Source organism: Gopherus evgoodei, chromosome 12 (genome assembly GCF_007399415.2).
Source record: "Gopherus evgoodei ecotype Sinaloan lineage chromosome 12, rGopEvg1_v1.p, whole genome shotgun sequence".
NCBI classification, from domain to species: Eukaryota; Metazoa; Chordata; order Testudines; family Testudinidae; genus Gopherus; species Gopherus evgoodei.
In genome coordinates, this window is record NC_044333.1 from 7,176,920 (window position 1) to 7,196,569 (window position 19,650).

General features: G+C 51.6%; 1 protein-coding gene across 3 annotated transcripts; it reads right to left on the reverse strand.

Moving 5' to 3' along the window:
- Positions 1-2,917: 2,917 nt before the first annotated feature.
- Positions 2,918-18,528, reverse strand: ADGRG3 (adhesion G protein-coupled receptor G3). Of its 3 annotated transcripts, XR_004002835.1 has the most exons (14): positions 18,350-18,528; positions 16,574-16,603; positions 15,217-15,397; positions 14,568-14,709; positions 12,419-12,565; positions 10,903-11,025; positions 10,786-10,825; positions 9,349-9,449; positions 8,546-8,655; positions 7,505-7,785; positions 6,942-7,035; positions 5,402-5,691; positions 4,210-4,384; positions 2,918-3,556 (listed from the first exon to the last, which is right to left on the reverse strand). XR_004002835.1 is itself a non-coding variant. In XM_030582043.1 (13 exons), exons 1-13 carry the CDS (start codon positions 18,417-18,419, stop codon positions 4,266-4,268), a joined length of 1,626 nt encoding a protein of 541 aa, XP_030437903.1. In that variant the 5' UTR covers positions 18,420-18,528; the 3' UTR covers positions 4,058-4,265. The 3 variants fall into 3 exon arrangements, 2 of the variants coding, with proteins under 2 accessions (XP_030437903.1, XP_030437902.1); XM_030582043.1 differs by lacking the exon at positions 2,918-3,556 and having other exon boundaries at positions 4,058-4,384; positions 14,670-14,709; XM_030582042.1 differs by lacking the exon at positions 2,918-3,556 and having other exon boundaries at positions 4,058-4,384.
- Positions 18,529-19,650: the final 1,122 nt, after the last annotated feature.

Genomic DNA, 19,650 nt, shown 5'->3' on the forward strand with positions numbered 1-19,650 from the left:
TGAGTGAAGGACCCGCCACTGAAGTGCTGCCGAAGACTCTGAGCACTGCCCGGTGAGTACAAGCCCCATGTGGTTTTTAACATTTTTTTTATATAGTCATCCCTGCCAGAGCCCCGTCAAAACTGTTTGAATTGGGCCCCGCACTTCCTAAACCCGGCCCTGACTGTAAGTTTAAATCACGTTTCTGGAGTACATCCACAGCTGGGATAGGTCATCAGTCCTTTGTGTAGTCCCTCCAGAGGTAAGAAGCAGGACTGAAGACAAAAGGGAGATGAGGCATCAGCCTTTTATAGTCTCTTCAGGTGTAAGAACACCTCTTTGTTCTTACTGTGGAAAATTACAGCAAAATGGAGTCTGGAGTCATATGGGCAAGTCCCTGCATACTTTGCGTCACGAGGCACATCTACCTTCTCTCACTGGGTCAGTTGTATAGCTGATGGTCCTTAATGGGCCCTCAAGCAGGCTAGGCAGATCTGACACCAACTTGTCTGGGGTGTCACCCAGAAGCATAGCATAAGTTTGAAATACAGATAGTATAGAGCCAACATTTATAACTTTTTAACTACAAAAATGATACATGCATACAGATGGCATAATCATAACCTCTTCATAGACACCTTATTTGACCCCCTTTATACAAGATTTGGTGCTACTATAAGACTTTTAGTTGCAACAATGATTTATACAGTCCCAGTTTGTCAATGTCACAACAGCCAATGAACTGGGTGCTTAACTTCCCTCTGTGCCTCTGACAATCCTTCCCCCTGCTCTTCCTTGGGTATATTTGTCTTAAAGTGGATGGTGAGGCAGTAGGCCGGTTAACCACTGACAGTCAGGTGCAAGTGTTGGTTCCCCAAGGCACTTGCTGAATGGAAACACTTACAGGAAGAATCATCTGGCTGTTGTTGTGGGAACCAAAACTTAGAACATGCTGACCTGTGTCTAAATTCTCCAGCTGGTCAGTGCTTTAACATCCGCTTCCTCTCCCGACCACTCTGTGTTGACATAGTCGGTTCTTGCACGTAATCTCTTGACTCCAGTATCTAGCTGGCGATCCATCACTGCACTGCAGGCCATTTTCAGTGCAGTGGGGCTCACTGATACATACCATACCTGAGAGACTTGGTCTCTTTTAAATGCCAGCAGTGATGCAGGCCATAATCTTCAGAGTTGGAGGTGTTGCTATACAAGCCAAATCTTTCCCTGGAGCAGGCTTTCTAGCAGGTTTAATGATTCACTGTGAGCTCGGAGGTTTGGGTGAGTTTAGTGACACTGGCTGCCAGCTTGGGCACCGTGCATGAATCTGCTGAACTATACACCTGTAAGCGGTGCCTCTTTCTCAGGGTTCCTAGGGTATGTGGCTATTTGGAGCAATGTAACAACTCATGTCTGCTTAAGGGAGAACAAACTCTTTGTAACTGGGTAGAGTTCCCTAATTCTGCACGGAAACTGTAATTATTGCTCATTTGCATAGGCAAATTAGCACACATGCAGAGCCTCCCATACAGGAATTGTGAGCTCTGGCCTGTGTATGACTATACGCTAGGTCAGACCTGCACAACATGCAGCCTGGGGGCCACATGTGGCCTGTGTGGGCTCACTGTGTGGCCCGCGGGAGGTGAGTAGGAAAGCAGTGGGTGAGGGAGGGGGGCTGAAGAGGCGGATGGACAGTGGTGGGGGGTGAGTAGGCGAGCTGGGGGGGGTGGGAGTCTGAGGAGGAGAGCGAAGAGTCAGTGGCTGACCTGTTCTGCTGATCTGGTCTGGCTCCCATCTCCTCTCCAAGGGTTGCAGCTGCCTGGAGGTGCTGCCCTCCATGCCTTCCTCATTCACACTTCATTCATTCAACAGGGCAATTGATTACAAAGTTGGGGGAAGATCTTATTCTATTTCTAGCAAAAAGCCATTTTTCTCTTACCTTAATTATACTGCCTTTGGGGCCCACTATAACATATTACAGCTGTTTCGATGGAGCAGCGCTGGGGAAGGAGAGTTTGTTTCCACTGGGTGGGTCGTGCTGGGGGTGGCGCAGGGGGTGTGTGTTTCAGGGGGTGCTTGGCAGTGTTGGGGGAGGGGGTTGGCCCTTAGCTGTTTTCTTTGGGATAATATGGCCCTCACCGCTTTGAGTTGTGCAGGCCTGCACCAGGTATAAAAAACCTCTTGCATTACTTTATCTAGAATTACGTAGTAACAGTCAAAAACAGGGAGTCTGGTGGCACCTTAAAGACTAACAGATTTATTTGGGCATAAGCTTTTGTGGGTAAAAAACCCACTTCTTCAGCTGCATTCCCAATGTGAGGAAGAAGTGGGGTTTTTTTACCCATGAAAGCTTATGTCCAAATAAATCTGTTAGTCTTTAAGGTGCCACCAGACTCCTTGTCGTTTTTGTGGATACAGACTGACACGGCTACCCCCTGATACTTCAGTATCAGTCCTCACTACCCCTAAATGGCATTAACATTCCCTGAAGTACTTAGGAGGATATTCTGTACAGAAGTGGTGAATGAGCTATCTTGCGTGAAGAGCCTGCTTGTAAAAGCAGCCACTGCAGTGAAATCTCTTCCTGCTTCAAACCATGTCCGTTTTCAGGAGCAGTGCAGATCTGGCAACTCAATACCCCAAGGAGAAAGATCTGCTGTCCCCAGACTTCTGATGATGATCAGTGTCACATCCTGGAGGTTCCCAGTGGCATCAGGAAGCAATAATCTCATTATGCATAGTGTAGTAATTCACCTATTTACTCAAAACTCCTCAGTTGTACATGTACAGAGCTATGGCTTAGAAATGTGTACAGGAGCTTTGATGCAAAGGGCTAGTGCATAATGTATTTCCCACTGATAAATGGAAGAGCTGCTTTTTCAGCTCTGGGGGGATGAGGCAGGAGAGAGAAATAAGTCAGCCAATCAGGCCTCTGCAGCTCTGAGATGTGGGCATCATTCTGCCTGTCTGTATTTATTGGAATCTGCTAAACAGGAATTGTTCCTGGGAGCCAATTTCTTCCCCGTTAATATGTAGCGAGAGGGGGAATGGAATCCTCTCATTGGATTGTGCTGTAGCTCAGTTAAACTCCGTCCATGAACCTGTAGTGACTCCAAACTCAGCAGGATGGGGGAAATGTGAAAGATTTTCCTATTGGCTCCATTCCTAACCCCTGGTACTCTTCTGCCTTAACTAAAGGGGCAAAACTGGGGCTGCTACAGAGCTTGAATCCAGCCCAGAAGTCTCTGTTCAGATCTCATTCCTCTTCTCTCTCAGAAGCTTCTTAGAAGTCAAGTCCAATGGGAGTAAGGTGCTTAAATACCTTTGCAGATCTTGGCCTAAGTGACTAAGGAGCATGTCTGAGACCACAAGAAAGCTGTGATGATCTGCAGGGACATTGGCTGAAGGGTTCTAGCTGCAATATGGGAGATGCTAGTGCTCTAGGCTCTGTCTTCAGGTAATCAAGGCCCCAGTGAAGAGGTTCTCTTATGGCAGACCAATTTCACAGTGAGGTAAACTGAGCCGTAGCTAGGTAGCTTTGGTCTAATAACTTGACTTCTCTGTGCCACGGTTCACCCACCTGTAAAGTAGGTGGTATTCTGATCCTCACGCAGTGCATCAGGTTCAGAATGAGTCATAGAATGCAGGCCACTTGCTTCCAGTTCCCTCCTCTGACTGCTAGACAAAACTCCCCACCCCACCCCATGGGAAGGAGCACAGAAAGGGGCTCACGTACTGCATGATGCAGTAAGTATGCCCAGTGGTCTGTGATGAGATGTTAGATGGGATGGGATCTGAGTTACTGCAGAGAATTCTTTCCTGGGTGATGGCTGGTGAGTCTTGCCCACATGCTCAGGGTTCAGCTGATCGCCATATTTGGGGTCAGGAAGGAATTTTCCTCCAGGGCAGATTGGCAGAGGCCCTGGAGGTTTTTCGCCTTCCTCTGAAGCATGGGGCATGGGTCACTTGCTGGAGGATTCTCTGCAGCTTGAGGTCTTCAAACCACAATTTGAAGACTTCAATAATTCGGACATAGGTTAGGGGTTTGTTATAGAAGTGGATGGGTAGGATTCTGTGGCCTGCTTTTTGCAGGAGGTCAGACTAGATGATCATAATGGTCCCTTCTGACCTTAAAGTCTATGAGTCTATGATTGTGCTTGCCAAGCAAGCTTGAGTGGAGCTCTCCACCTTGCCAGGCCCCTGCCCATCCCTCTCCACTCATTGCCAACCTACGTGGACTGGGCAAATTCCTCTGATCCTGCCCCCTCTGCCCGGAAGAGAAGTTGGTGTTACCGCTCGCCATGGGAAGCGGTGGTGACTTCCACATTTTTGCCATTGCCGGAGGTGGATGTGGCTGCATCTTTCTTTGGATAGTAGAGGATAGTGAACCAGATGAATATGAAGAGACCTGTGGAGACAGACAGGCCTCGGTCAGGGGTGGAAATGTTGGAATCTGTCCTGCTGGCGAACACTATGGCTAATACCCAGGTACCTTTAGCAGAACAAGTTTGAACCTAGCCTCATTAGCTCTTAGTGTGCCCAGGTGACAGCGGAGATTCGCTCATACACCATTCCAGGGGGAATTTCACCTGTCTCCTGCTGCCTCAACGAGCCCAAGGACTTCCAAGGTGACACTGAAGGAAGCTCCTAAACTCACTTGCCTCAGTCGAGCCACTATTAATGTTCCATCTCTCGCTAAGGGGGGGAGAGTGCAGGTGGGGTGGTAGCCACCAGCGTGCCATCCCTCCCACCCCTTTCGTGCTACATCCCTGGCTTCTGGGGGAGGCAGCTCTCCAGCTCTAGTGCTCCTCACAACGCTGCAGTTGGGCATGGCCCCCCAGAACTGCCTACCTCTTCAATAGGGAAGTGGGGCCTGCAGAGCGGTCCCAGCATGCACTGCTCTAGCTACGAGAGATCCTCATAGCTTTCCATTCAGTTCAAGGTATAGCACTGTTCTTTGGGACCTATAGCTAGGGTGACCAGATGTCCTGATTTTATAGGGACAGTCCTGATTTTTGGATCTTTTCTTATATAAGATCCTATTGCCCACCACGCCCTGTCCTGATTTTTCATGCTTGCTGTCTGGTCATCCTACCTATAGTGCTAGTGTAACCACACACCTCCTGGGTGTGGCGTTCTGTCCCATCTAGTGGCACCAAGCCCACTTAGAGAGAGAGAAATGAGTTGGCTTCTAGCTCATGTGATAGAGGCTCATGTACTAAGCTCCAGAGGTCCCCGGTTCGATCCTGCCTGCTGATGACCGGGGTCTGTTGGCGTTACACGAGGGGGTCACATCTCTCTATTAAAGGGGATGCCAGCTGTGATCTGAGCCACAGCTGTGGCTCTCCAGCCTGGGCAATGCCTGGGCACCACGGGTATGCAGTGCCACCTGGCTCGGTGCTTTAGCTGGGAGCTGTGCCCTGACCTTGGAGAGAGTTCAGGACAGTGAAGAGGTAGACCGCAGGCACGGATGTGGCGCCGTAGGTGAAGAAGGCCAGCCCCCAGGTGGCTCCCAGGAGGCAGGAGAGGCCTAGCACCGTGAGGCCCCCCTTCCAGGCCTCTATTTTCTCCTCCTTCCCTGCTGTGGCGCGCTGCAGGCAGAACAGCTTCCAGGCTACAACCACAAGGATCAGGGTGTTGAAGAGGAGGATCAGGCCGAAGTAGCTGCAGTTGGTGACGTAATGGACGACCAAGTGAGCGGAGTCTATCCAGCACCTGCAAGGGACAACACAGTGAGCCTGGGCGGGGGGCAGCTGGGGATGCTGGCAGAGCTGGGGAGGGCAGGGTGGGGGGCAGGCAATGGAATGGGGCAGCACACCAAGAAATGGCTCCTACGGATCAGCACATGTAGCTCTCCTAGCTTGGGGACCCCCACTTCAGAGTCCCTCCTAGAAGGCAGGACCAGGTGGTTTCAGAAGGGGGGAAGGATGGTGCGGGTGGACAGGGTGGCAGATCATATCTCCTGCGGTTGGGAATGCCCCAGTGCTAGTGCACCCCTGGTCTGTGATGTTGGGCAGTGATGTTCTTCCCACTCTGTCACCTCAGGAATTCCATCCAGCACAGCAGCAGCCAGTGAATCCCGAAGACATGTGGCAATGGGTGTGTACTGGGATAGGGCAAGCAGCCCTTTTAAACAAAGTCTTCCTGTGGGGTGGAGCCCTAGGAGTGGCCACTCCCATCCCTAGGCCATGGGGTCCTGCCAGGAGCAGGCTGGAGCATGGATGCTGAAGGCCAGATCCGCTTTCCTTGTTTTCCCCAATTCCCCGCTGAGGTCCGTGGAAGCCTCGGCTGCCCACAGAAGGCACTACTGGGCCCTGGGTCTTCCTCTTTCACTTCTACAGCGGGTGGTGTCCCCATGTCACAGCTGGGGCACAGTCTAGGCAAAGAGCTATGCAGGGGCAGTGCGTGATTCCTCCTTGGGGGGAGGCTGCGTGTGCCTGGACTGTAGCCCTGTCCTGAGGCCCACCCCCGGCCTCACTAAGCCCCCTCCCTGAAGCCCCGCTGCTCACGGGCTGCCCACTCACCACTTGCGCATGCCTCTTCCCCCCCCCCCCCGTGAGGCCCCCATGCAAGTGGAGCTGGGACGGGAAGAGGCGGAGCCCTGGGGCAAGAGGACGAGCGGGAGATGGAGCCCAGGCCAGGCCACAGCCAGGGCACCCACCCTTTCAGTGGCAGTGCGCTCCAAAGGCGGCGGGCTGGCTGTTTTGGGAGGCATAGCTTCCCCTGGCCTCTTATACCTGCCGCCTCTGGGGCTATGCAAGGGAAGCCCTGCAGCAAATGGTGGCCTTTCAGTGCTTAAACTGGAACAGAGGGCATAAGCTTCCTGCGAAGCTGAGGAGCAGAGAAAAGATTGGTCCAGTTTCCTTTCTAAGGCAGCCAAGGAACAGGAGCAGGCTTGCTTTTCCCGAGCCAAGCCACAGAGCTAATCCACGCCGCAGAGGGCCAGGAGAGAGGGTGCAGCTTACAGGGTGAGGGTGGGCTGGTTGGCCATATCCGTAATGGTGTATTTTCCATAGCTGTTCATGCTGCCAGTGATCGTGACCACGAGAGCAGGGAAGCCTGAAAAAGCAAAGGGAGGCATCTGTGAATGCCTGGGGAAGGGGGATATCGGGGGCTAATTTTTCTTTCTGTTTCTAAATGCTCTGACCTCTTGTCCATCTAAGCTCAGGTCCAGACAGGGTCTGAGACAACAGGCAAATCTCAGTGGACACAAACTGTCTTAAGAAGCCATTTTGCAGAGATGTGATATTGTGTGGAGACTCAGGTTGGGTGGGCTCTGGTCTCCTTCTCCTACTCTCCCAGCAGTGTTGCTGTGCCTTGTTAACTGCTGCTGTGGGATTGATCTCTGATAAAGGTCGATATTTAAAATCCAGAGGATCTAACCTTCTTATTAAGGCAGGTCAGACTTTGATCTCAAACAGGTTGGTTGTGTCCCTTTAAGAGCTCGCCCTAAGCTCTCCGCGGCTAGGGAGCCCACCGTTGAGTCTGACAATCCAGCCCCTAGCAACCTGAGGGAGATGCAGCCTACCCCAGCCAACGAGGCACAGCTTCACCATGTAGTGCCGCATGTAGATGTTGGTGACTTTGATGACCAGCAGGTAGAGTTGAAAGGCCTCAATGGCCATCCAGGTGAAAGAGCAGAGCAGGCAGTAGTGAGTGAAGCCTCCGATGCCCTTGCATAGCCCCAGATGGCCCAGGCTGAAGATCCATCTGTTCAGCAAATAGGCCAGGTTCAGGAGGAGCAGGCTGCTTGTGAGGTTCACGTGAATCTTGGCCGTGTCATTGGACTTGAATTTTTTGTAAGCGAACCTGAGAGCGAAATGAGGCTCAGTGAAGACCCAAGTCAGCTCAGGAAAAGAGTGACACCTATCAAAGAGCATCGCTGCTCTCAGAGCACCAATTCCTCACTGCCTCTTAGGAAATCAATGGGTGGGTACTCTCATCCTTCTTTGGGGGTGAGATAGGCCCATGAATGTGGGTTGTTGATTTAATCTCTCCCACCATGTAAAGCGAGAGACATATTATCTCCAGAACTTCCTAATGAAACACAGAGCAGAGAGAGACGTGGCACAACCCAGGGGAAAACAAAGGACCCAGCTCGGGGCAGGGGGAAGAGAGAATGAGAGGGGAGGTGACTGGAAGCTTTTTGGGGCAGGGACTCTGTTGTTGGTATTTGTGTGCATGGAGACCAACACAACGGCCCCCATGTCCCTGGTTGTGACCTCTGGGCCCTACTTCAACCCAAGTGACTGGCAGAGAAGGGGACAAATGAGCCACTCAGAGGCTGCCCCTCGCAATGGGATGACCACGGCATGAGGGATGCCTCAGGAACGTAGGACCATGGACAGTTCTTGTTTCCCTTCCCCTTGACTCTGGGGGATTTGGGGCCAGTCTCTGCCCTGGTGTAAGCAGATGTTACAACCAGTGAAGTCACTGGAACTGTGCCAGTTTGCACTAGGGCTGAGCTTGGCCCATAGACTGCGTTCACCCAGTTCCAGGCTCCAGCGGGAGGATGGGGATGCCAGGAACATCCAGAGAGGGCCTGAGGGAGAAGCTGGAAGTGTTCTACCTTAGAGCAAAGTACAGGATGATGGTGAGGGCTGAGAAGACCACGGAAATCCCACAGCCAACGTTTGCGATAGTTAATAACATCTGGACTGTGACGTCTAGGGATGGACTCTGTCAAACACAAACACAGGCGCTGCGTTACCACAGGTGCGGGCTGGTGCAACAGCAGAGAACAAAAGAACACAGGCAGCGTAACAACCTGCTGGAGCTGCTGGGACAGTAATGCTGAGCTTCTGGGCAGGGCTGGGTGGGGACTAAATGGGGGGCTGCTGCTGCAGGCCCAGCTTGCAAAGCCCCTGGGTGAGGAGAAGGGGAGTGGAAGTGTGAGAAAGCTAGTCAGGCTACCCGGCTAAGCGCAGCACAAAAGGAGAGCCGTGGTTCTAAGCAGACCAGTCACTCCTGCCATGTTCTATAAAGATGGGAGAAGGAGAAGCGGGGATTAGCTAAGGGTGCCATGGACAGTAATGACTGGGCAGCACCTCAGGCTGGAAGAAGAGAATTTGAGTCTCTCTGCTTTGGTATTGCAGGCCAGATGCTTAGCTGGAGAATGTCCCCCTGTGCCATCCAGCCCCTGAAGGAGCTAGATTGGGTTTGTTGCTGATTAGAGACCAGGGGCTTGGAGAGGTGGAGCCCAGCTTTGTCAAAGAAGCTGGGCTGACTTTCTACAGGCCTCAGATGAGGTGTAATAGCACTGGTCAATTATGGAACAGTTCCAGCACAGATTGAACCTGGCTTCTGGGGCTCAGGATGGCGCAGGCAGCAGAAGCCAAACTAAAAGCAGTAGGTACTGAGTATATGTGATACCATTAAGAGGGTGAAGAAGGTCAGGTGATCACAGCAGCACACGGTCTCCTTGTCTCTGAGTGTGGTGACGCAGCCAGATGTGTTCCATCCTCCACGCTTGCCTGCAAAATTCACACGGAGAAGCTACGGAGTGGAAACCAAGCACATCCTCAGTCCTCGCTGCACACTGATTGTAACAGCCACCAATGCGAAACAGCAGCTGAATGGCCCTGTGAGTGCCCTGGAGATCTCAAAGCACAGCTTGAGGAGACATTGTAAAGCCTCTGGTTTGGGGAGCGGATGGTGAAGGAAAGGACATGGGGTGGGATGAAGGTCTCGTTTGCCGTGGCTTGCAAAGACCGTGGTATAGGCTCAGATGCGACACTGATGGGGGACAAATACATATATAGGTTGGTGTCTGTCTAGCCTATGAGAACAAAGGACATATACCATGTGACAGCCTCTGGCACAACCAGAGCCTGGACGTGAAGTTATTAAATTTGAAATACCTCTTCAGGCACAGATGAGGGGCTCCTCCCCTCATTAGATACATGTGCCCAGGCTGGTATTTCTGTGGGGGTTCCTGTATCACTCACCTGGCTACAGGTAAATTCTGATGTTGCCTCACCACAGGCCTTTCTAGATTATTCTAACAATACGTTGGCTCTAGTGGTTCCTGCCTGCCCCCAAGCCGTTGAACAGGAAGGGACACAGGATTGGACACTTTGAATTTGTGAGCAATTGCAGTTAAAACACACAAAAAGCCAAACAAGTCAAGCAACCGCAGCCCAACCTATTCTGAGTGAGCGCCGGTGCCCACTGCATTGCCAGACACACGAGTGTCCATGTTGCCTTCCAGCCAAGGCCTCGGCGCTGGAGGGCACAAGCTTTCCACAGAGGTGAAGAGGCAGATGGGCACTGCCCCATTGCTGCTAGCTCTCAGCACAGAGGAGTTGGCAGGTCAGCAGGATCCCGCAGATCTAGTCCCACCCTGGTAGGCCCAAGACGCAGTCCTTTCTGGATGCGTGGCTTGTCTCTGCAAGGTTTTTCTTGCTCTCAAATCGAGCCTCTCCTGGGGCTGCCTGTGCTCCCTGGGTGAAGCTAGTGCAGGGACAGGCAACCTATGGCATGCGTGCTGAAGGCAGCACACGAGCTGATTTTCAGAGGCACTCATACTGCCCAGGTCCTGGCCACCAGTCCGGGGGACTCTGCATTTTAATTTAATTTTAAATGAAGTTTCTAAACATTTTAAAAACTTTATTTACTTTACATACAACAATAGTTTAATTATATATTATAGACTTATAGAAAGAGACCACCTAAAAATGTTAAAATGTGTGACTGGCACGCAAAACCTTAAATTAGAGTGACTAAATGAAGACTCGGCACAGCACTTCTGAAAGGTTGCCGACCCCTGAGCTAGTGTCTATTCTCAGTCCTGTCCTCCGCCTCACGTACCTTTCTTGGTGTCCCAGAAGACGCACTGACCGGACACATTCTGCAAAGACAGAGTGGGTTAGTGAGCAGGGTGGCCCCCTTCGGTGAGGCGGAGAAGGGAGGGGAATGCTGGCTTACCTGGGGCAGTCGTCCATGGGAGAAGGTGAGTTCTACACAGTCGCTGAGTCCAGCAATTTGCCTGCCTCCCACTTTCACACTGACCATGACATTGTCTAGCATGGTGCCTGTCTGGTCTGGGTCCTGCGGGACATTGGCATAGTTCCATTGCCACAGTTAGTCTGAACGCTTGAGGACCCCAAGTGCAGAAGAACCCGTACCCACTTAGCACAGTGCTCTGTCTCTCCCAGCTGATGAGCCCACTTGTCTAACAGGGCTGGATCCTTTAGCTTAGGTAATTGAGGTTCATGCCTTTAGATCCAGCAGTCTAGGCTTGTTTCCCTGCGGCTGCTGCTGGCCCACCGAGGGATGCAGCAACACACTGCAGCCCGTGCGCTGCCATGGGTCCTATGAGACTCTGTATGGCCACGGAGGAGTTAATTCAGTCACCTAGCCTTTATGCCTCTCAGCATCAGCTGTGGAATCAAGTTGTGACTCTCATGGATCAGTGCCTACTTTATAAGGAGAATGTACCCTCATGCTGCCAGGCATAATCTGATCCCTGCCATTTCCCCCTCCCTATTCAACACCGCCTGATGAGTGAGGTGCATGATGGGGGCATTCGCCTTCCTCTGGAGAATCAGGGATTGTTCAGGGCCGGAGGCAGGATGGCTAAGAGATCAGCTGAACCTCTGCTCTGACTAAAAGAACAGGAGTACTTGTGGCACCTTAGAGACTAACAAATTTATTTGAGCATAAGCTTTTGTGGACTAAAACCTACTTCATCAGATGCATGCAGTGGAAAATACAGTAGGAAGATATACATATATACAGAGAACATGAAACAATGGGTGTTACCATACACACTAGAGTGATCATTTAAGGTGAGCTATTACCAGCAGGAAAGAAAAAAAGACTTTTTGTAGTGGTAATCAAAATGGCCCATTTCCAGCAGTTGACAAGAAGGTGTGAGGAACAGTACAGGGGACGCATAAACATGGGGAAATAGTTTTACTTTGTGTAATAACCCATCCACTCCCAGTCTTTATTCAAGCCTAATTTAATGGTGTCCAATTTGCAAATTAATTCCAATTCAGCAGTCTCTCGTTGGAGTCTGTTTTTGAAGTTTTTTTTGTTGTAATATTGCGACTTTTAGGTCTGTAATCGAGTGACCAGGGAGATTGAAGTGTTCTCCGTCTGGTTTTTTTAATGTAATAATTCTTGACATCTGATTTGTGTCCATTTATTCTTTTACGTAGAGATTGTCTGGTTTGGCCAATGTACATGGCAGAGGGGCATTGCTGGCACATGATGGCATATATCACATTGGTAGATGTGCAGCTGAACAAGCCTCTCATAGGGTAGCTGATGTGATTAAGTCCTATGATGGTGTCCCCTGAACAGATATGTGGTCAGAGTTGGCAACGGGCTTTGTTGCAAGGATAGGTTCCTGAGTTAGTGTTTTTGTTCTGTGGTGTGTGGTTGCTAGTGAGTATTTGCTTCAGGTATTTGCTTTGACTGTTATGGCAATGCTTACCTTAAACAGGCCCACTTTTCCAACGTCAAGCACCAGCACTGCCACTTTGACGTAGTCTGTCTCATTGTGAATGGACTGAAATAGTCCCCTGGGGAGTTTTATGTTGCTCACGTTCCCCTTCACACTTGTGTCTAGCTCCTTGGGGACCTAGGGGAACAATAATAGTTGATTATTATTTGCTAACAAAATGCCTTGTTCTTCTAGAGCACCTTCCATCTCAGGATCCACAAACACTAGTAAAGTCCCCGTGAGGTGGATATTATTCTACCCACTACAGAGATGGGGAAACCGAAGACAGAAACAGGAAGCAACTCATCAAAAGTCACTCAGAGCATCTGTGGCAGAGCTGCACCGAGAACCCAGGAGTCCTGACAATCAGTTCTCCACTCTAACCGCTAGAGAACATTGCAGCCTAGCTGTTGCCACATAAGCTGGGTGTAACCTCTGTGAGAAGGAAGTTCTTCCAGACAAGGAGGACCCCAGTGCTCTATGTTTGCTCAACTAACTTGGCACACGCCAGCCATGGAGGTGAATGTGAGAGCTACAGATAGCGAGATACAGCTGCCAGCATCCCCCACCTTCTCTAGTGGGGTTTTCAAGAGGATCTTTTCTTCACAGTTCTGTAAGCAGAGTCAGGATGAGCGCTACCATGACATCTGGTGGTGAATTGTGGCAAGTTGTGGAAAAGAACTTCAGGGGCTGGTCTTGTTTGCATAGGCACACCCACCCTACCTGGCCTTAGCTCACAGCAGCCCAAAACAGTCACTTCGGCTGCTATGGGATCCCCAGTGTCTCTGTTATTGAGGCAGGAAGAATAAAGTGTTTTATGACAGAGGGACTCACCATCAACTAAGTTAGCACTCGCTAGACAAGGGACATGAGTTCAAAACTCAGTGAATGGAGAGAGGTTGGGGGTAAGTGTACCTGATGGTATGGGCCCCTTTTGAGGGCTTAAAACACCAATTCTACCTTCTCCACTGTTGAATATCACAGCTAATTTTTATTCTATTAGGGGTCTAGTTACAGGCTGCTGAGCTGAATTCATTTTGGGCCAATGGTGCACCTGCACTGGGGCTCCTCTACTACAAGCTGAAATCACTGAAGAGCTGAGACCACTGAGTGCTGTGTCAACTAGTGGTGGGGAGGCTGAAGATCTATTGCTAAGTGGCTGGCAGAGCGGAGCAGTTTGTGGGACGGTTGGAGTGGCTCACAGGACGACTGGTGGAGCGGAGCTGAGCAGTTTGTGGGACAGCTGGAGTGGCTCACAGGACAGCTGGTGGGGCGGGGCAGGATGGGGCAGCACGACTGGCAGAGTGGAGCAGTTCGTGGGATGGCTAGTGGAGTGGAGCGGCTTGCGGTGAAGGCTGCAGCAGAACCCCACGGAGAGGCGGGGCAGTCGGTCTCGGACCACGAAAGGAGCCCCTTAACGCCCCCCCCCCATTTCCACCCAGGCTAGGGGTGGGTAAAACTCTACGGATACACTTTTAAATTCTGGGGCTGCATTGATCGGGGACAGACACTTCTGGGTTGTTGGACTTTTGGGTGATTTTCAAGTTGCTGGACTCAAGAGACTTTTGGGCTGTTGGATTGTTGGGACTTCGGGTGACTTTGTGAGTTGCTGGACTTAAGAACCTGCTCATGGTTTGTGCTATGAATCCTGTCTGTGGTGTTTTCCCAACATGATGCTGCATTGTTTCCCTCCTTTATTAAAAGGATTTTGCTACACTCAGACTCTGTGTTTGCGAGAGGGGAAGTATTTATTGCCTCTTAAAGGCGCCAGGGGTGGTATGTAATTGTCCCAGGTCACTGGGTGGGGGCTCGAGCCGGTTTTGCATTGCGTTATTGAAACAGAACCCCTAGATACTGAACCCAGCCCTTGTTGCTGCCATCTCAGATGGGCAGAAGGGTTACAGCCCTATTGCAGCTGGAGACATGGGCTCTGAAGAAGCACCTGGCTGCGTCATGGCTTGCAGTGCACCAGCAAGGGTTAACTCAACACGGGGGTTGCCTTCAGCACTCTGGCAGTGTGGCCATCCCATGCTATCACCCAGGCCCTGAGGTGTCTGACTGAGGCTAAGGGCCCAAGGTTTATTCCACTCCTGCTCAGAAGGAGAAGAGGCTGCCATTTTGGAAGGAAGGCATTTGCTACCTCATTCGGTGTGAGCGTGAAGGTGAGATCGTGGGTGATGGAGGTGCTCACATTCTGGACCCGCGCCTTCACCCTGTTTATGTCTAGGACGCTCTCACTCACATCCTCCCTGGTGAGGTACTCCTCGAAGGCAGGCCAAAAGCTGCAATGGGAGGAGGTACATGCTGAGAACTCGTGGAGGGTGGAGTGCAGCTGCCAGAGGTCCACAGCTGTTCCTGCCAGACAGGAAATGGCCGCCATGGACTACGTATCCTATGCCCCAGGAAGCTGAGGCAAGGGAAGTGCTTCCTAGGCATGTTTAAGCTAATGGGGAGCAGGGAAGGGAGCCTGGCTGGTGTGGACTATGGGAATAACCCTTCCCAGTGTGGGAGGTCATGAACCCTTCACCTCAGCACAAGGCAAACTCTGGGACTGACAGACTTCTCTGTCCTGGTGTGGGCTGGGGGAAACTCTGGCCTAGATCCCCTCTTGCCAGAGAATGAGCCCTTTCCTGCTGGGCCAGGTTCCTCCCTCTTGGGCCAGGATGTGGGGGAATCTTGGATTAGCTGCTGTGGCATGAGCCTGCCCCTTGCCCTTAGCCATGAGGGACCTTCTCCAACAGAGCCCTGCCCGGGTGACACTCTCATTCCCCGGGTGTGCGCCCTCGTACCTGTGGATCTTGTCCATCACACATTTGCAGAAGGCGTTGTCCTCCTGCTGCAGCTCATCACACGTGGAGGGAATGCTTGTGATTTTGTTGGCTGACTCCAGTTGTATTGGTAAACTTCCATCGGTCAGGCCGATGTCACAGCAGCTGGTGTCAGTATCCCCCCTGGGTTCTTTTGGCAAAGCTGAGGGAGGCAAACACAGCGGCGGGGGTGTTCCCAGGTCACCCTCTGGCCAACAGGGAGCATGCGGGGAGCAATTTGGAAACCCAGGGTTACTGGGAACAAAGGACAGTGAGCAAAGAACAGTGTCCGGGGGCTGTGACAGCCTGAAATGAATGGGCTAGAGAAGACCCGAGGGGCCCCCCCAATGCTATTTCAGGGGCTCAGTGGGGCTGCAGCTGGGCACCTCACAGGGGAGCAGCGGGAGGCTGGTTAGTTGCACCGGGATGTGATCTGTGAGCAATGGCAGCCCTTTGCCTGGCTTCCATTGCATGGCCAGAGGAATCTGATAGCGGATCAGAGCCTGTCTTCTGTGTTGGATTGTCCTGCCCAGATGCTCTGAGCTGGATTCACCCTGGCATGAACACCTGCAACACCCCTGATGTCAAAGGAGTGGCACCTACTTCCTTTTGGTGTCTCTCCCTCCCTCTGGGATCCTGCCATCCAGTTTCCGCTTTATTCCACCCCTTGGCACTCATGCTAGCTCTCAAGGAGGGCTGAATCCGGCTCGATCTGGGAGAGGGGGTGGAGTGGGTGCCGGGCCTGGGGCAGAGCTGGGGGGTCGAGCATTCACCGGAAGTTTGAAAAATTGATGCCTGTGCCTAGCTCTGTACAGACATTGGATAATTAATCCTACAGCACCTGGGAGAGGAAGGTGGGTCACTAGTCTCATCACCATTGGCAGATGGGGAAATGGAGAAACTGAGATGAAGTGACTTGCCCACGTCACACAGCAGATCAGTAGCACAGCCCAGATTGACTGAGGGCCTTCTAAGGAGGCTTCTTCCTCAGCCCACTCTACGAGGCTGTGGCCCTGTCTCCCACAGGGTGCAGTTGCTTCTGTATGAACAGGGGTAGCTCCACTCTGCCTTCGGGCTGTGGTTACCCTCCTGCATCAGCCCAGCCCTGGCAGTGTCTAGTGGCAGCGCAGAGACAGGAGGTGGTTGGCTCATTGGGTTATGGGAGCTGAGGGTGCAGGATTGGGGAGGAGCTCTGGGTTGGGTGGCTGAAGGAAGGAAAATGGAAAACAGAGGCAGAAGGAGGTCCCCTGGGATTCATCCTTAGCAAGCCTCACATGGATCTGTACCTGCAGCGCAGCCCCAGAGCACGTGGCCCAGTTCAGCAGAGGAAGGGACTCACCCTGGCAGCTCTCTTGTCCTCTGATGTAGTCTGGAACAAAAGGAAAATGGACAAAACCACAAGGGTCAGTGAGTGGTGTCAGAGGAGGGAAAAGATCATCACCACATCGCATGTGAGCCAGCGGAAGAGCCGTTGCATCACTCAGCACTTCCTCACTCATGTGACACTGGAGTCAGCCTCCGTCTGTCTTGTCCTCTCTCTCCTCCTCCTCCTCGCCTTCATTTCTTTCCCCACCTCCCTCCTTCCCTCCACCGGTTCCCTCCCATTGGCTTAGAGCCACTGGAGCAATGGGGTTAGGGCAAGAATGTCAGGAACCTGTAGGGAAGGAAACAGGAAGGACTAGGAGAGGAGAGACCATCAGTGGAGGGTCCCTTAATATCATTCCTTTGCCTCAGCCACATGCACGGCCCCTAGCCCATCACATGCAGATTGTGACTGAATCTCCTCACCCACATTGAGTTCACGCACATCTTCGGCATGGCAGAGATGCCAATAGCCAGACCTACAGCTCCCAGTGCCCCAGCACTCTAACAATACACAGGACACTATTACATGGAATAGGTAATAATCCATATCGCAGATCACGATCACTAATACCGCAGGGGGCTGCTAACATGGGCATGCTACTGACACAGGGCCAGATCCTCAGCTGATGTGAAGCGATGTAGCAGCTCCTGGCGTAGCCAGTTTTTTCTAGTGCCTTTCAAACCAGGGCTCGCTTTCAATACAACTGCATCAAACCGAGGATTTTCTAGCTAAGAAACCTCAGAAGATTAGCAGGGGGCTGGAGCGCTCCAGGGCCCTTCCAGCCCCACATTTCTGTGAGTCTAGCTATGTCGAGCGATAATGATACATTACATTAGTACATTGCACTAGTTGGGCTGGTAATCCGGGTGCCAAGGGTTAACAGATTTTCATGTTCATGTCAGTTGCTTGTATGTTGCGTGAGTGTTTGCTCGATCCTGCCCCACTTAGAGTCCCGGAAAAGAAGCCCAGTGACTGCAGTGGGTGCTGGCTCGACCCACACTGAATGCTCAGATTATCTTTGGAACATATTTGCATAGATATTTCTGGCAGGATTCCCCAGCTCTGGCTAATGTGTAGTGTTCCAGAGACATCTGCCAGCCCAGCAGAGATGTTCTAGACACCCCCCCCATCATTTGGCAAAAAGCAGATTTGGCCTCCCGGGATGTAGCCACTACACTCAGCATACAGCAGGCTGCGGCAGGCGATCCCTTTCCATGGGATTGAGTGAATGCTCATGATATTGATTCCCAACCTGTCCTACCCACAATGATGCAGGAAGCACAAAAATCACCCCACCAGCTGCTCCCCGTCAGACACCAGGTGACTGGCGCTAGAGCCAGACAATGAGCCAAACTTGGTCACGTAATCAGAGGGCAGGCCCCTGACGGGCTGCAATGAAACATATGCCCAAGTCAGTCTAGCCCAAAGAGAGCAAAAGGCTTAGGGGAAATCATCTCTCTTGCCATTCCTAGCTGTCAGCTGATCACTTTGGCCTTTCAAAGGGAAGTGTCTGTCCCACTGGTTAAACTGTCACTGCAATCGAGTGGTTAAACAGTTCGTTAAGAGTGGGGAGCACTTTTCCCTTTTCTCAAAGTCCTAGATCCACTAGTCCAAAGCACAAGAAAGCACCCAGAGCATCTGCAGGCGACACACACACACACACACACACACACACACACACACACACACACACACACACACACACACACACACACACACACACACACACGCACCTTCTCTTCTACTCACCCAGCAGTGGCAGGAGGCTCAGGGTTGTCACCATGAAGGAGTATTTCATGCTGTGCAGCAGATTCACCATTCTCCTTTCTCTTGTAAGTTTCTCTTTCTATCCACACTGTTCTCTGCACCCTCCTGCTTCCTCTCTCTCTCTGGCTCTGCCTCCAGCCCTGTGCTCCGAGGTTTAAATTAGGCAATGGAAGTGTCATTTCCTATCTGAAAACTTCACAATCCTTCCTGCACCTTTGCAGAGCAAGCTCACTGATACAAGGTTCCTGGCTGATGAGTGACAGACAGCTCGCCCCAAAACTCAGAGCTGGCGTTCTCCTTTCTTGAGTCCTGACCCATCTCGGGGTGGTTCTGAGGGTTCCTCGCCTGTCGTTGTGGGGCCACAATCCCATCTGAGCCCCTAGATTTCCTCTCTTCTAAGTGTCTGGCAATAAATGTGCCCTCTGCCTTGGGTCTAAGGTCGATGCTGCTCAGTGGGTCAGAGGGCTAGAAGCGCCTAGAGAAGATGTGCCCCTTGCATTCCAGCCCAGCAAGCACCCAGATGCTGTCACCTCTATGATGCCCCTATGTCCCCTGGCCCAGGAAAGTGATAGGTTTGACGTTTCCTTGCCAGTGCTCGTGGCTTCTTGCAGGAAAGACCATATGTGAGTCCTGAATGTACGTACCTTTCCAACAGTCCTTTGTGAAAGCAGTAGCATCATCTCCAGTCCGTCAGAAATCAAGAGTCAGTTCCCCCAAATCATAGGGTTGGCTTAAAACTCATGAGAATCGAAGAAAAATAATAAATTCAGGGTCCTTTTCTATGTGTTTGGGTGTCCCAGTCATGATGGGGCACATTTACAAGCTCTTTCCCTCAACCCCGAGCACGAGAAAGGAACTTCTACAAAAATAAAAATTGAAAGCTGAGAGTCTCACCTAATCACATGACCCCAGGAGCTGGGGCTTTAAGAAAAACCTCAAATAGCTTGAGACTTGCCGTAACACCATGAGAGTTGGCAACACTGCATGTGCTGTCAGTCCCAAGTTCCCAGCTCCTCCACACCACAGTGTAATGATGTCAGGCCCCGAACCCCTTGTCAGCTGAGCAAAGCCCCTGGCCTAGTTGACCGCTCATGGGCCACTGGAGGTGGATTCAGAATCAAAAGCAGGGGAAATGCTCAGTGGGTTTCCATTCCTTGAGCAGCATGGGCAAATGAACTCTGGGGACTGGAGTCTATTCTCCCTTTCCCATCCCTGGAACATCAGGCAGGCCCGTCCAGAGGATTCAAGGGGCCTGGCGCAAAGCAATTTCAGGGGCCCCTTCC